The sequence below is a fragment of the Triturus cristatus genome, chromosome 10, assembly GCF_964204655.1.
Source record: "Triturus cristatus chromosome 10, aTriCri1.1, whole genome shotgun sequence".
In the NCBI taxonomy this organism is placed as follows: Eukaryota; Metazoa; Chordata; class Amphibia; order Caudata; family Salamandridae; genus Triturus; species Triturus cristatus.
Genome location: NC_140593.1, coordinates 349,220,926 through 349,237,723, shown reverse-complemented (window position 1 = coordinate 349,237,723; position 16,798 = coordinate 349,220,926). Strand labels below are relative to the sequence as shown.

General features: G+C 46.3%; 1 protein-coding gene across 9 annotated transcripts in view; it reads left to right on the top strand.

Moving 5' to 3' along the window:
- Positions 1-16,485, top strand: part of TRAK1 (trafficking kinesin protein 1) — a 561,749-nt gene extending 545,264 nt beyond the window's left edge. For all 9 annotated transcript variants that reach the window (XM_085631561.1, XM_085631564.1, XM_085631563.1 and 6 more), the window contains one exon: positions 14,507-16,485. In XM_085631561.1, coding sequence (XP_085487687.1) covers positions 14,507-15,302 — 796 coding nt within the window. In that variant the 3' untranslated portion in view covers positions 15,303-16,485. The remainder of the gene's footprint in view (positions 1-14,506) is intronic.
- Positions 16,486-16,798: the final 313 nt, after the last annotated feature.

Below are 16,798 nucleotides of genomic sequence, written 5' to 3'. Positions count from 1 at the left end.
GCAGGGCTCTGCTCTGGGCACTGCCAAAGGTTATCTTTCGGCCATCTCTGCCTTTCTACGGCTACAAGATCAGCCTTCTCTTTTCAAGTCCCCGGTTGTTAATCGCTTCCTCAAAGGCATTACACACACGTTTCCTCCCGTGCCTTTCATAATGCTTCAATGGGACTTAAATCTTGTCTTGACTTATCTGATGTGCGCTCCCTTTGAGCCCATTCATAACTGTCCCTTACGTCTTCTCACTTTAAAGACGGCTTTCCTTGTAGCTATCACCTCTGCCAGAAGAGTGAGTGAGCTACAGGCTCTTTCTTCTAAACCTCCTTTTCTTTCTGTTCATCCGGACAAGGTGGTTTTAAGGACTTGTCCTTCGTTCTTGCCAAAGGTTGTCACACACTTCCACATCGGGCAGACCATCACTTTGCCCACCTTCTTTCCGCCTCCGCATCCTTCAAAAGAGAAAGAGAGGCTCCACCGTCTGGACCCAAAACGTGCGCTCTCGTTCTATCTAAAGCGCACACAACAGTTCCAGGTGGATTACCAACTTTTTGTTGGCTATGTGGGCGCCAAAAAAGGTCGGGCCATGCACAAACGAACCATCTCTCGGTGGGTTGTTCTGTGCATCAAAGCATGTTACTCATAGGCTAGGAAGGAGCCTCATGTGGGGCTGCGTGCCCATTCTACCAGGGCAACTGCAGCCACTACTGCCTTGGGACGCGGCGTTCCCTTGCAGGACATTTGTCAGGCAGCTACGTAGGCCTCGCTGTACACGTTTACCAAGCATTACTGCCTTGACAGTCCAGTCCGGAGAGACGGCTTCTTTGGCCGTTCGGTTCTCCGTGACTTTGTGGTGTAATCCTGTTTGCAGACCCTCCACCGGGGTTGGTATTGCTCGGGTATCTATTCTAAGGTAAATGATAGATTCCTTACCGCCCCACCCATCCTCCCCATTCTGCGAATTGATATCTAGGGTTAAGGTCATCCCTTTCAGGGCGCTAGTTTCATGGCACCAGTGGTCAGTTTCTGGCATGGCTCTGCATTCCTGGTGCGGAAAGTCGTGTACAGAACTGACGTCAGTGCGCATGGGTGGCGCCTAAGTAGTCCCCGTGACATCATCTCGGCGCATACGACGCCAGCGACGGACGTGGAGCCGCACACCGCCACCTTCCGACGCGCAGTGGTACTGCTGACGAAAAACTTTCCCGATCCAGTCTGGCGCCTGGGGATATTCGAAGGTAAAGAATCTATCACTAACTAATATCTCTTACAGATATATCGCTACACAAGTAGTAACTTGTGCTTTCTCCCCAATCAGGGCTTGGAGTATGACTTTCTCAGAGGAAAGAGAAGGCATCCGGTACTGATTTTATGACACCAGATTTTTTTGCACATGATCCTGCAAATTAGATAGTTTTTATATTGCATCTCTTCTGACTTTCAGATGGTGGGTAACATCCCTAAATAATGGACTAAGACAGCAAGTGCACATAGTTAGCAAGCGCTAACAAAGTCAACTTAATTAGCATTGGCTGCCTGTCTATTGGTTTTGTCAATGTTTTTTTTAAATGTTTTTGTACAGTTTTATTACAAAAACATAAAAAATGGCGACCCATTGTGTATTCATGTATGCAAGCATAGGCAGCCATCGAGGATTTATTTTGCAACAAAGTTTAACAAAAACATTGAATGATGGCCACCCTTGCATGTTTATGTGTTTGCATGCACACGGAAGTGAAGCCATTTAAATGGGATGAAACCCATTTTAAAGATGGGTACATGTCTGTGCGCATTGCCACACTACGGCACCCATCTTTAATGGGTAGGAAACCCATTCACAAAAGTGGCTGCTCCTCAGTGCACTTGTATGTGCATTCAAGGGCAGCCATCTTTTAATGGGTTAGACGCCTATTCATAAAATTTTTGCCGCAAACAGTGCATGGACGGGAAACTGCACATTGCAATTGGCGTTGAGGACCCAGTAGTATCTGGCTAGGTGACCCAGTAGTTTCTGGCTAGGTGCCACGCCGTAGCTAAATTAAAGGAATAATTGTGAAAAAAAGCACACAGTCGTCTCGTAGTCCCTGGCATTTATGGGGAATAATTTCCCAGCGGGTGACAACATTCTGTGTAGAAAGGAACCAGTGGCTTGTGTGGGCTTCTCCCCTACCCCATGATGTATGCCATGGTGAGAGGAAGCAAAATGTTAAGACAGGAAAGAGGGCTGGTTGGAACCCACTATTTCTAAATGTACCCTTTGTGTAATTTTTGTAAAATCAACAAGTCTTGGCTCATGTCAGAAGTAAAACGGGGTACCAAACGGTACCATTAAATTATCAACCGATACTTGACAATCTGGGAAAGCACAGTGGAATGATGTTATGTAACCATGAAATACATTTAAGACGAGAACAGCATAATGGAAGATTCCCGTGCCGGATTTACACCCTCACCAGGGACAACTGAACAAGGTCTCAGATTGAAGTTGGTCATAATAACATACGTCCTGTCAAAAAAAGGTCCGCTATTTATGACCTTTCTGGCCCACAACCAAGTCATGTGGTCTATTGCAGTGGGCTATTTGGCCAAGGTGAACATCCCAAAATATTTGTTAGATTTTATAGTAGTAGTTTATAAGGGGAATTCAGGGCACAATAGATGTGGGACAAAAAACTTTGAAATAAATAATGGAGTATGTCAGGGCTATACTTTAGCTCCTTCAGACTCTTTAATAGTTCAATTAATGGTCTAGCAACAAATCTTGTCCTGTGACAAAATAGGTCCCATAACTTGGAGGGGAACCAATAATGTCTCCTGTATACAGATGACACTGTCCTTTACTTCCCATGCAGAAAACTCACTTCATAAACTGCTCGCTACATTTGAAAATTAAAGTAATTCAAATTTTCTTTTTAAATATTTGATAAAAAAAAGTAAGGCTTTGATTGTGGTTCCTTGGGGAAATCATTCAAGCGAAATTACTCCACATAGCAAAAAGTTTCATACTTTGACTATTTGAATTTAAAACTCATCAGTAATGTTAACTGGAAAACCCAAGTAAACTAAAGTTCTTTAGATATAGGTAAAAAAAAAATCGAACCATTATCCAGAAAGCCTTCCACAAGATTTGCCAGCGTTGAGCACATGTGATTCTGGTAGCTTCTGATTGTAAATTGGTACTTGTATAGCGCACTACTCACCCGCAAGGGTCTCAAGGCGCTTGTACGAATACCGCTGTGGAACCCATCCTGGCTTTCCCTGTGAGGCGTCCACTCCTGGGCACCCCCAAGGTGGAGGCCAGGCACCCTTAGCGTTGTGGGGGCCGTTGTGGAGATTAAGCAAGCTATTGCCCAGAGTTGCAGAGTGGGACTCCATGATTGGAATAGGCACCTAGGCGAGAATTATCAGGTCCGTGGAATTTTTTGAGCCCAAGACCCGCCTAGGCGGGGAATTGAACCCTTGTCCCGGGCTAGACCTCTGCATCAGGGTCTGCCGCTCTAATCATTGAGCCACACTTCTCCTTATTGAGCTTGTTACAATTGGTGTGCAGATCTTAATCGCTTAATCGCTGAGGCTTGCTCCTTCTTGGTCCATTCTTCTGAGAGAGGACCTACTTTCCCAGCAAGGAGGGAGCATATTTCGTCCAAACATTAGCGCACTCTATATTTGTGTTTCGCTCTTCCCCAAGAAATGGTTAATGCATTTTTATCAGCCTGTAGGCCTACCCTGCAGGTGGCTAATTCTAGCAGGTGGTTTGCATTTGCAGAAAAGAATGGTGCTGGGTTCATTGCTTTGATCCTGTAAATGCACAAATGCTTCAGGTCTTTTAATTTTGTCCGTTCATTTAGCTGTCAGAGGCATCATCCAAAAGTGAAATGGTGCTAATTTCAATTGTTGTTTCTCCTGAACAGTGATTTGTTGTGGAAGTGTTCCGTAGTAATAAGATTCCTTAGAGGTCCTGAAAGTAGGTTTCCACCAAAGCCATTTGTGGTTCTGGCTTGGGATTTGAATTTAGTCTTGACTTATCTCATGGCTTCTCCTTTCAAGCCTCTTCTTTCCTGCGATTCTAAATGTCTTTCTTGCAAGGGTGCCTCTTAAGTTACAATTACTTCAGCCTGAATGTTCATTGATAAGCAGGATTTGTCAGTTTCTTCTTCCTTCACAGTTTTATGAGATAGAATTATTTTGGAGGTGAACCCTTTTTTGCCTAAAGTTGTATCTGAATTCCACGTCACTGTGTATTCATTTACCTGTTTTCTCCTCCCGTCAGCATCTTTCTAAGTATTCGGAGAGGTTGCACAGGCTAGATCCAAAAGGGTACTGAGTTTTAATATTCAGAGAACCTCTGGCTTCCGAAAGGATGGTGTCTGTTTGTTTCTTATGTTGGAGTTATAAGAGAGTCTGCCATTAGGAAGTAGACATTTGCTGGGTTTTGTTAGCAGAGAAGTTTTGTTAGGTGTTAGGTAAAAGGCTTAGAGCTCAATCTACAAGGGGTAGGATTAGCACTTTGCTTCGGATCTTGTAGAAGGGAGTGCCAGAGCAGCCTACTTGTAATGCTTATACTTGGTATTCAGAAGTAGGTCTCGGTTTTAGGTTGGCAGGTCAGTTTTACAGTCATTTTTAGGTCGAGCCTAGACGGCGCATGTGCTGCCGCAAGACCTGTAGTAAACAGAATATGGAGAGTAATCCTGCCTGCCGCTTGATATTGGTTCACTCTGGTGTTTCTCTGCTTAGCTGGCTCATTATTGGCTGGCCATCCGATATGTCACTTCCGTTTTGTGGGAAGCAGCATCGACCAACTACAGTTTAGTTACGCTGTAGGTCGGTATCTCTTTAGTTTTGGGACTTCTTCATCTTCTCTGTGTCCCCGGCCTCGGAAACAAATGCCTGCAGTGTCCGACAGCAAACATACTTCAGTTTCACGCCAGGAAACAACTTTCAGTTTGACGCCAGTCTGCTCAAGTGATCTCGTTCCTAAGAAATGCTATTTTGTTCGCGAGGGACACTTAGGCTGAAGCAGCACCAGAGGGGTTATGGTTATAAATATGCTCCCCTCCCAGCCCCTTCCACCCCAGTTAGGAAGCTGTTCCGTGAATGGCGACCTGTTTACTGGTTTCTTTTGCCGCAGCTTTTTTTTGTAATTTCCTTTCGCCTTTTATTTTCCTCTCGCTCACTTTCGCACTTGTTTATTTTTATTTACGGCAGCCCTCGCACTCCACAGCACACACACGGTGCTGCCTCTCCTCGGTTCAGACAGTGCTCCTGCAGCTGCATAACACCGCCTTCAGTTTAGTCTGTGAGCACTATTTACTTTATTGACTTTCTCTTACTGCAGGTACGACGTGTTTGAATGAAAGCAAAGCACGTCGTGCCTGCAGTAAGCAGCTGGGACAGTGGCGGCCGGCATTCCAGTGCCATAGGTCTCGTATTTAAATGCGAGACCTATTGCATAGCAATTTTATTTTATTTTTTTATTATTTTTTTTTTACAGCTGTGCGACCTGACGGACAGGGGAGACGGTGTAATTTGCCCAAGATCACACATCGCTATAAATCCTGGTTTCTCTGTGCTATAAGGGCTCTCCTGTTGGTTTTCCAGTCAAGGGTTTGCTTTAATAGTGCCGTGTTTGCCTGTTCCTGGGCCTCTTGGCACTCTAGGTCCAAGTGGGCTGGTGAGGTAACTGAGGCATGAGGGGACGCGTAGCTCGAGAGTCATGTGACGCGGGGTAAGTGCCTTACAATCCACTGAAATCACAAGACGATTGATACAATGGAGCAGTCTTCTCCTTAACTGTCCGTCTCCTAATCGTCTCCTTCCTGCTCTTGCTGGGGTTCATATTTCCTGTGGACTTCCGGTAATCTCCTTATTTTATCTTGTCTCTACCCTCGATGGAACTTAACACTCCGTTTCCTCTGCTCCTTGGTTACTTCTCACAGGCCCCCGGGTGTTGTACCCTAGGATCGGGCAAGTCTGAAAGTGAAACCACACGGGCTCTTCCTCCCGACGCTGCTTTCAGTTCTGACACTTGTGCTCAACACAAAACAGACATCTGCTTATTACTCTTGTCTCCCCTCCTTCATAACCTATTTTCTGGTAATCCAGTGCTGCGAGGCCATGCAAATGGCAACAGCGCTATGTAAATATCATCACTCCACTGCATCCAAAACAAGCACTTGCAATTCAATAGATCTTGCATTTGCGAGAGTTTGAGCTAATGGCATTGTAAATGACAATGCCTTTTTAGGTCGAGCCTAGTGCAGCACATGCACTGCTCTAGAAAAACGACCTCTTGGAATCGCTCTGACGCTCGTGCGTGCGAAAAGGCCTACGGCTTGCGTTTACGAGCAGCAACGCGTAGCTGCTTTCACATTTGCCGCCACTTGGCCGCGCTTGTCTTTTTAGCTTTCACTTTCGTACTTTTCGCGCGGCCGCGCTCATTGTTTCTTTCCCTTTTCATTGTATCCTTCCTGTTTGCTCTCTCATATTTGTATCCCTATCCGTGCCTCTGTCCTCCCATTTCGGATTCTTTGTTTCCGCACTCTGGATTCCGGTGTGCTGCTGGTCGCTGTGCCGTTTACATCTTTCCATGTTCTCAACAGGAGTGTGGATCGGTTTTTTCCTACTCCGCGCTGCGAAACCCGCGGAAATGGAGAAACATCTGGACCTCCTTTGTGCACGGCCTGCTTACCGGCTGCTGGGCTCTGCTGAGGTAAGTGTGTGTTAGATCTGGGGGTCTCTAGTTGGCAGGGTATGTACCTCTGTCCAAGTAGGGACCCTTTCTTCTAGTCAGGGAAAGGGGGATACACTGTTAAGATAACCCCTGCTCACCCTCTAGGTAGCTTGGCCTGAGCAGTCAAGGCTATCAAAGGCAATGTGTAAAGTATTTGTACCAACACTCACAGTAACACAGTGAAAACACCACAGATTTACTCCACACCAGTTTTAGAAAAATAAGGTATCTTTACTAAAAACTTTACAAGACCAAATACTACAGAAAAACCAACATACAATTAAAAAGATTACTTTAAAGATAGTTCAAGAGTTTGCAGAAAGTACTCCAGGATGTAAAAATCAGTGTCCTGCACAATGCGACTCTCAATGCACAAAATGCGACACTCTCGTGCCCACCAGTACCTGTAGTTGCGATAAGGTTCCCAAAAGCTATAACAAGGAAGATGGCAAAGGCGATGCGATACTCCTGAGATCTTGGGGAGGCTTTGCAGCAGCCCTGCTTCATGCAGCAGAGGTGGATGCGCCGGCTCCGATCTGTAGGGGGAGGATGCGATGACTTTGGCTTTCGTTGCGTAGGTTTCTTAGGGGGAAGCTTCACGCACAGGTACGATGCGACGATCTTCGATGCGGCGCGATGCGCGGCGCAGCGTTGACTTCTGGCGCCGCAACCTTCGATGCGGTGCGCGGCGTGGCGTTGACTTCTGGCGCTGCAACCCTCGATGCGTCACGGGACGGGACTCTGCGTCGACACACGCAGTGACTGGATACTTTCACGCACCGGCAGTGGTGCGGCCCGCAAACTGGTTCTGCGACGACCCTCGCAGCGTCTGGAATCTTCACGCACCGGGACGATGCTCGACGCACTCGGCGATGCGGGGACTCCGGGTGCTTCGATGACGCCGCGATGAAATTCTCCTCGCACTCTCGTTCTTGCGACTCGCAATCGGATGATGCGTTGGGTACCAGGTACTCTTTTTCATGCTTCTGCTTCCCAGCTCCCAAACACAGCAAAACGACCTCCTGAGGCCCCAAGAATGGGCAAGCACTCCAAGGCAGGTCAGAACTCCTTCAGCAGAGTTCCAGGGGAGCTGGTGGTGAAGTCCTTTTGTTCCTGGGACTTCTTAACAGGGAGCCAGCTCTTCTCAGGCCCTAGGAGATCAGAATCAAAAGAAGGGGACACAGCAAAGTCCTTCCCCTCTCCTTGGCAGCAAAGCAAAACAGCAAGCAGGCAGTCTTCTCCTCTTCAGTTCTTTTCAGCTTTCTCCTTGGTAGAGGTTCCTTCCTAGTTCCAAAGTGATCTAAAGTTTAGGTGTCTGGGGTCCTCTTCTTATACCCCTCCAAGTCTTTGTCTCTCTGTGTTTCAGTGGGGGGATTCCCCTGCTCAAACCGGTTCCTGGGTGTGCTCTGCCCTGGAGCACCTGGTTCCTTTCAGAGTGAGGGGCAGGGTCGTTAGACGCTCAGCAGGAGGTGGAGCCTTCTTTGTGCTGGCAGAGGCAGAGTCCTCAGCCTGGCCAGCAGGGGGTGGAGCCAGCATTGTGCTGGCAGAGGCAGCCCTACTCAAACCCAGGGGCTATTCCTCCCACCCATCTAAAGCAGATCTCCCTATTCACCCTGCTGCTGACTCATCCAGACTCCTGGAGCCACCTAGCCCATCACATGACACCAGTCAGCCAACCAGCACACAGGAAGGTTAAACAGGAGAATTGCTACTTTCTAAAGTGCTATTCTCACACAGTGAATTTAAAAACCATCTTGCTAAAAAGATGTATAATTAAATTCTGAACACAAAGATACCAAACTTGGATTTTCTATCTTGCCCTTATGGGAAGATAGGCATGTAAACAGCCTCCCCCATTCTGTCCTATGGGCAAGATAGCCTCTCAGCAGTGAAAAACGAAAATGGCTGTAATTCACTACCAGGGCATGCTACACACCTCAGTACATGCCCTACCTTTCAGATACACTGCACCCAGCCCAGGGGGGTACCTAGGGCCCGCATAGGGATGCCTGACATGTACAGAAAGGGAAGGATAAGGCCTGGTCAGTGGTTGCACTGGCCAGGTCGACATGGCAGTCCTGGACTGCACATAGGCACTGCAAGCAGACCTAAGACATCATTTTAGGGCTACTCCTGTGGGTGGCACAATCAGTGCTGCAGCCCACTAGTAGCATTTGAATCACCAGCCCTGGCACACTCAGTGCACTTTACTAGGGGCTAACAGGTGAAACAAATATGCCAATCATGGATAACCAATCAATATAACAATTTATACAGAGAGCATATGCACTTTAGCACTGATCAGCAGTGGTAAAGTGCCCAGAGTCCTATTGCCAACAACCACGGGTCATTAAAAATAAAGGAGGAAGAAGCAAAAAGTTTGGGGATAACCCTGCAAAAAGGGCCATTTCCAACAGTGTGGTTTGTGAGTGTGTCCCTGAGTGACGACAGTGGCATGGACCACAGGGGCGGGGATGCAGGTGGATCACTTCAGAGGTGGTGTGGATGGCCAGAGCTGTCGGGTATGTGTGGCTTAGACAATTTAGAGAATTCGAACCAAAACGCAACTGTGCTGAGTCCGGCTTACGAGCGAACAATGGTCAGAAGAAGTGTGGGTCATAGGTAAACTGGGGCCACTGCTGCAGCAAGACTTTATGAAACCGTGTACATTACGCTGCCCGGTCTGTAATGCACCCCCCCTTGGTCCCCAGATCCTGTGACCAGCTCTTTATCACACGCTCACACACACACTGTCCCATTCACAACTTCACACTCATCTGTGTCTCTGAACTTAGTTTTGTGTGACAACAGCAAAACTCACTGGAAATTGTAAGAGAGACGCACATATCCAGACACCAAGAGGAGGTTTCTCTGACGTGTACTCCCGCCTGCTTCTACGCCTGGGCGGCCACATGACTCCGTCTCATCACGGACACTCTTCCCACTCGTAGCGCTTCCTGTGACAGGGTACGCGTACTCAGTATAGAAATCTGGGTTTGCGTCATCGGAACTAGTCAGACAAACTTATTTAATAGTAGTTCCCTGTAGTTTAAGAGCCTAAACCTGTAAACCGACTATTTGATGACGTGGGGGGGGGGGGGGGGGTGCGTGTGTGGGGGGGACAGGGGTGTGGTAAAAATGAAGCACTCCCATCTGGTGCAGACGGAGGAACTAGCACCTAGCCTTCACCGTCTAGCTGACCTCAACCTTTCTCTGTGGAGAAACCTGTTCTTCACCCGCCACCTGAAGTGCGTGCATGGTAGCATAGCACAGCTGTATTTAGCAGCAAAACATTCATACACACCCTGAGTGGATATTTCAGTATAGGCACACTTAAGCGCTGTGACTAGGTTTTAGAAGGCAAACACTGAGGAGAGATACATGCACATATGTGCAGCTTCTGGAAAGACCACGCGCCTCTGAGTTCCACATCCTTTATCCAACGTGTTTATTTCTACCCTTACAACTTTATAAAGGCAAGTGTGGGTTAAAATGCACAGAACAACTCTCAGGACAAGAATACTCTTATTAACATGTTTAGAGTTGTTTGCCATTCTCCTTATACGGGGACTGAAGCCCCAGTTTGGCTTTAAAAAAACGGAACTGCCCGGTTTGACTTTTTTGCTGCCCTTCGTCAGAACCCCACCCTTTGGTTTTTTAGGGCAGCTTCACTTTAATTATCCAGTTTTACACGTGTATTCGTGTTTAAAGCAATGTCTTCCTGCATTATTTGGGCCCAACATGGTTGTAACACAGGTAAAGCCAAAGTTGGTGCCCCTTTAATTGGCACACAGTGCCCAGCTTATGACTCGTTTACGTAAACGGGGGACAACCCCTCACACACAGTGCGTGCCATGTTTCATCACTGCGGCTAATCCCACGTGTCTCTTATTTTGAAATGGGCGTGTCAGTTCAAAGTACCAGAGGCAAAGCAGTAGTAGGAACATATTAAGACATTAGCGTTGTTGTCCCAGGGAACCCCTATCCTGTTGTGTAGCCCCCTCCTTTCTCTGCGATGACCACATATTCTCGTGGTGGGAATTTTTTGAGCATTCACCCTAATACAGTTGCCACAAACACCTTATTTTGCATATTCTGCTCTGCTTCCACGAGCTCCTCAAACTAGGGAGCGATTCCCCCAAGATAGGTATGTATGCTGGGGTACCATGGGGTTTGAGAGGCTGAGGCAAGGGAGACTACTGGAGCCATATCAGAAGTAACAAGCATTGGCATAGCCAATAGGTCTCGCCTTTGGGCCCTTATAAGTGTTTAGTTATCCAGCACAATACCCTTGGTGCAACAACATCAAGTGTTGCATGGCTAAACACTTATAAGGTCCCAAAGGCGAGACCTATTGGCTATGCCAAAGCTCGTTTGTGTATGTGTTGGTTTTAAAAACCGATCAATAAAAGGCATTGTCATTTACAATGACAATACCTTAAACTCTCGCAAATACGAGACCTATTGCATTGCAAATGCTTGTTGATCTAGTCAGTCTTTGCCCTCCGCGTGCTATTTAGGGGGTGCGACTTTGGGACCGTTCGGGTAAGTATTTTGCCACAGTTGATATCCATTAGAATAACTAGTTATCTTCCTTTGGTAATGCTCTTTCTGGTAGTTAAGCTGACTCTGGGTGCTTCTCCGTGAGCATCACTGGTCCTCTTGTCTGATTCAGAGTTCTCACATCCTGATGTGTACACTTTACTGAGAGCTTCTGCTTTTTCTGTCTCAACCAACCGGAGCCCTGCTTAGATGCTGCCTCCGAGCTGGCTCCTCTGGACGACTGACTGAAAGTATAAGTGAGTGGTGGAAAGGTTGTTTGTTATGGTTGCTTGTTTGTTATGGTTCCTTGTGTCGTAGAACCGCTTTGCTGTTCCTTCCAGGCTAGTGAAGAGATGCTAATGTATCCTCACTGAAACGTGTTTGACCCCGTGGAGTCTTCTGTTTGGCAGTGTTGAGGCTCAGCTACTCCCCACATTACCGTTGTCTCTCTCCCTGCAATCTGATATCCTAGAGGGGTGGCCCGTCCTTCAGAAAAATGACAGCTTCAAGCTCTGTGATGTGTGGTTTTGTTTTGGTTTCGATAGATCTGATTCTGTTATGTGACATAGTCGGAGTCACTGAGGAGCAGAGAAACATTTTGGGGTAGGGAGTTAAATTTAATTCGTGGCCTCTAAAAAAAGTTTCATCAATCACCGGGAAATATAATTCCAAATTGATATGTCACTGGAGAAGGCAGCACTGGGGTATGGACCCCAGATAATTAAATGGCCCTTTCACTCTCCAGTGAAATAGTGCAAGGCTTCTTCGGCTTCCAGGTGGACAATTGTGGTACTCTTACTTTCGTGGCTTCATTGTCCACCTAGAATAGAATTATGCCCACGCTTTCGCCTTTCCATTGGCAGCCAATGAACGAGACTGGCGAGATTCATGGCAAATGGAGGCAGGCAGGCTCATGCAGTTTGTCTCTTGACCTGAACACCCTCGCGAGGCTCACGCTTTGATCATACCTTCGGAGTACCCTGCATTATGGCCTAAGAGGACAGCATTGAAGTAAAACATGGAAAACCCGTGTTCAGATTTTAACCACCCTTTTCTGTTATCGCAAAAAAACAAAATTGCCTAGAACTTCTTTAGACTTGGCACTCACGACTAAAAGCGTGCATTTACAATTGCACACAGCTTGATTTGGCCAATGCTGCCATCTAGTGGCGAAATTAATGAAATAGCACGAGCAAAACGCGCACACTGAAAAGGGTAAATGTGTGTTTTTCATTTCTCTTTCTTTCTGCCAGGTTGAGCGCTTCCTCTCAGGATCGGGCTTCTCCTTCTCACTGAAAGCTTCGAGTCATTCCCGATAGAGTAATAAATCATCGGCGGCTGGTGAATTTTAATTCTGAAAGGGGTGGTGTGTAAATTCCTACCTGCATGCAAAAAGCATGTTTTAAAGGCATGGGTATGACGAATGACGGCATATCATTTCAAAGTTTGAATCGTATTGATTCGCGTTTGTGCCTATACACCCTGAGGTGGGCATTCCCACCTTGAAAATGAAAGTAAACAGTTGATCGCTCTTCTTACACTCACCGCCACCCCAAGTCTAATAGAGTTTGTTTTTACCCCGCATCACCAGCATCTTGCCCTAATGCAAGTAGCGCTCGTTGTCCGTTGGCCGGTGTAGGCAGTGGTGTTGCTCTTTTTTAGGGATGTTGTAGCTGACCTTGATATTTTCGAAGCCCTAAGTTTGCCCTTATCGTATAGATCGCGTAGCCTCAAGCAGTCTCAGTGCCTCCAGATCTGAAATTCAGAGACATTCAGGCCTGGGGCGGAGCCAGAATTTCCAAAGAGAGGGGTCAAGGGCGAAAGAATGTGGTCAATCCCATGGCTTTCACCAAGTAATCCAACGTTTCCAAGATGGCACATGTGACACGGGAAAGGAAGAGATCATTCGTCCTTTGGTTTTTAGGGAGCCATGGCTCTTCTATCAGTCTTGAAGCTAGACTGTGGCCTATGTGGCACCACTACTTGTTTGTCTTGCTGCCATGCCATTCAACTATAGGGCGCAATTGGGCAGCTGTACAGTTGTGGTTCCGCTTGATCAAGCTGTGACAGCCACCAGGTGGAGTCCCAGGGCGAGGTCTAGTTATAGATTAGATCTTCTGTCTTATCCGAATTGAGCTTCAGACAGTTTGTTCTCATCCAGTGTGCTACGTTTGTCATGCAGTTCATGAAGTTGGTTCTGGAGGTGGTAGTCATGTCCATCAGGGAGAGGATGAGTTGCGTGTCATCGGCGTATGAGATGATGGCGATGTCTTGAGATCGGATGATGTGGGTTAACGGGGTCATGTAGATATTGAACAGGGTGGGTTTAGGGAAGATCCCTAGGGAGTTCGCAGTTCAGTTACTTGGATTCCGATGTGGAAGGATGGCATACTAGTTCTTGGGGTTTTTCCCTTTATGAAAGAGTTGATCTATTGTAATGTTGGTCGTTGGATGCCTATGTTGTGGAGTCTTCTGATCAAAGTGTGGAGGGAGACGGAATTGGATGTTGCGGAAAGGTCGAGTAGGATGACGGCTGCTATTTCTCCATGGTCCTAATGTTATCAGTGACTGAATGAGTGCTTTTGCAATGCTGTGGTTGTTTCAGAAGCCAGATTGGTTGTTGTCCAGTAGGTGGTGGTTCTTGAGATGGGTTGAGAATTATTTGTTGATGTCCTTCGCTATTACTTTGGCTGGGTATGGGAACAGGGATATTGGATGAAAGTTGCATAGTTGGTTTGGATCCTACCGCTTCCAACTTGATTCTCGGTCATATTTTATGACTAAGAATCTACTTTGCAAAGGGTGGAGGTGAAAACCTAAATGCTTTGCTATGTTTGAGTTAAATCTATAGCTCTTGCATAGCAGGCATATTGTCTTCCTCACCTCGAGAGGCTGCTATGTTGGTGCACGTGAGCACCAATGTTAACATTGAATTATATCATCTTCCATCGCATTAGAGCAAGCATAGAGAAGATGCACTCTGGAGGGTGCAAATATGCTGTGCAGGGTCTGATATTCTGCAACAACAGGTTCATTGTTTGGAGGGAATAGGAAGCAGCATAACGATTGTCAGCTTAAAAAAAAAAATAACTTGCGATTTTGCTAAAACATCTAGACATATGTAATGTAGTTTTGATTTTCAGATATTGCTTTTGAATTAATTCGAGACTTTAGAGATATGTTTGTCTTCATTAAGTTTGAAATGCTAATACTGACCCACTCAAACCTCTGTTTTATTTGCAGTCTTAACTCTGCACCGACTCCTGCTTGTGGCAACTTTACCAATCTGAAATCTACACCGGCAGCTACACCTTGCACTCCTCGGCGACTAAGTTTGGCTGAATCCTTCACCAATCTAAGAGAGTCAACAACTACCATGAGCACATCCTTGGGGCTAGTGCGGATGCTCAAGGAACGAGGAATATCTGCAGCAGTGTATGATCCAATGAGCTGGGACCGTGCTAATAAAGGAGCAATCCTCAACCCATATGCCCCCAAGATGGCTATTATTCCCTCCACCCCTCCAAACTCACCTATGCAGACTCCAAGTTCTTCTCCTCCTGAATTCAGTTGCACCAGTCCACCTTATGACAACTTCCTGGCTTCCAAACCGGCCAGCTCCATTTTGAAAGAGGTGAGAGAGAAAAAGAACATCCGAAGCAGCGAGTGCCAGACAGAGGTGTCTGTTTCCAACCTTAATTTGGTGGACAAAGTGAAGAAGTTTGGAATTGCCAAAGTTTCTGGACCAGCACAAGCTAATACCATTGTAAGTCGGCAAGGGCCTATGCTCTGTGGGATACCTGGGCCGGTGAAGGCACTTGTGCCCACAGGCCTGGCTCAGGAAGGCCTACCCCTTCCTTGCCCAGTTGTAACACATGCCATAGGAGGTCTTCAGTTGAACACGGGCATCCGTCGGAATCGCAGTTTTCCCACTATGGTGGGGTCTAGCATGCAAATGAAAGGTCCTGCTACTCTTACTTCAGAAATACTCATGGGTGCAAAGCTACCCAAACAGACTAGCTTACCACCTGGTCCATGACTGGTGTTTTTGGACCCTTGCTCCCTCCCTTCGCCTTCCATCTGACTCTTATGATCTCCTCCTTGTGTTTGACAAATCAATTCTGTGCCTCATGGGAGATGGTGTAAACTTTGTATATGTATGTAAATATGTTCCAGATAAATTGTAACTAACTTGAATATTTTACTAACTGAAAGGAGAGTGGGAAATGCTTGGACACTGCATTTGGTCTAAAGGGATTTCACATTCTAAATTTTTTGAAAGTTTGTTTTTATTGTAAAAATGATGCACTGAAAAACAAGTACTATTCGGTCAATTGGACACTGTAATGGTGTGATTCGGGGACATTTGAAATCAAAGTTAGTCTGTGTTAACGAAGGGATCATGGCCTTGTTCAGGCGTCCCTGGGCACCACATCACCATTCTTGTTATGCCTCGCTCGCTTGTGCACTGCCATAGCCACTGTAGAGAACCTATGGCTTTACACTGGAAGACAATTAGGTTCTAGGTAATTTCAGTGGAGCAGCCATGCCTGTTGACTATGTCCTTTTACCAGTACCGCGTATTGAATTATGTTTCGTGCAATAAGATGGCATAACTTTTACCTTGTCCTTGAGCAGATAGGCACAACGTCTGTCAGGTAAGGGAATGTACTTCAAACCCAGGCACCCAGTCCCTTTTAATTTGCACATACCAATTCATAGTGCAGTTACTACGTGCATACACTGGATTGCTGAGAAGGATGTTTTGAGATTACTGTGTTATATCAATGTATAGCGATAAATGCCTCTCAAAGTATTCTTTGCAGAAAGAATTTTCATGCTTCAAATGTATCATAACAATGCATTTCTTAACCTCTTCAATGCCCGTGACGAGCTGGTCTCGTCATGGGCCGCGGTCGCGCTGTGCCCATGACGAGACCAGCTCGTCATAAACCCCGCCCGCTAATACAACGGCCGGCACAGGGCGGGGAAAGGGGCGGGCACTGAAGGGGTTAAAGGTACACCACTATGTAGCGATGTAAACACTGTAAAAGATTGTATGCCGCGATTACAAGGGTTACGTGCTTCATATACAGCTGCAAGGTGGGAATTACAATATTTAGTGACAGTCTGGTTTACAAATAAATCAAGACGAATGCATTCACGTTTTGTTCCACAAGGGCTTTATAAATTAAATATGGGCCCAGCACACTGCTGCACTTGCCTTTAATTTTTAGTGTATTCATTTCAGTTGCCTTGCTGTTAGTGCCTGTTACACAGAGCAGTCATCGCCACACTGAACCACGTCTGTCTAATATGGGAAGGTTTGTGGGTTTACCACGAGTGTTAGATTAGTATTCTGGCTGAGAATGCTAACTGTATTCATTATGTTGTTTTGATTATTAACATTATTTATTGAACACTGTTAAAAGCAAGTAGGAGGTGGAGTTTGTAGCTGGGTGGATGCACAATAGCCTATACCACACAGACGGTTACCATTTTTTTTTTATCTCGATCCATAACTTTTTTTTAGAG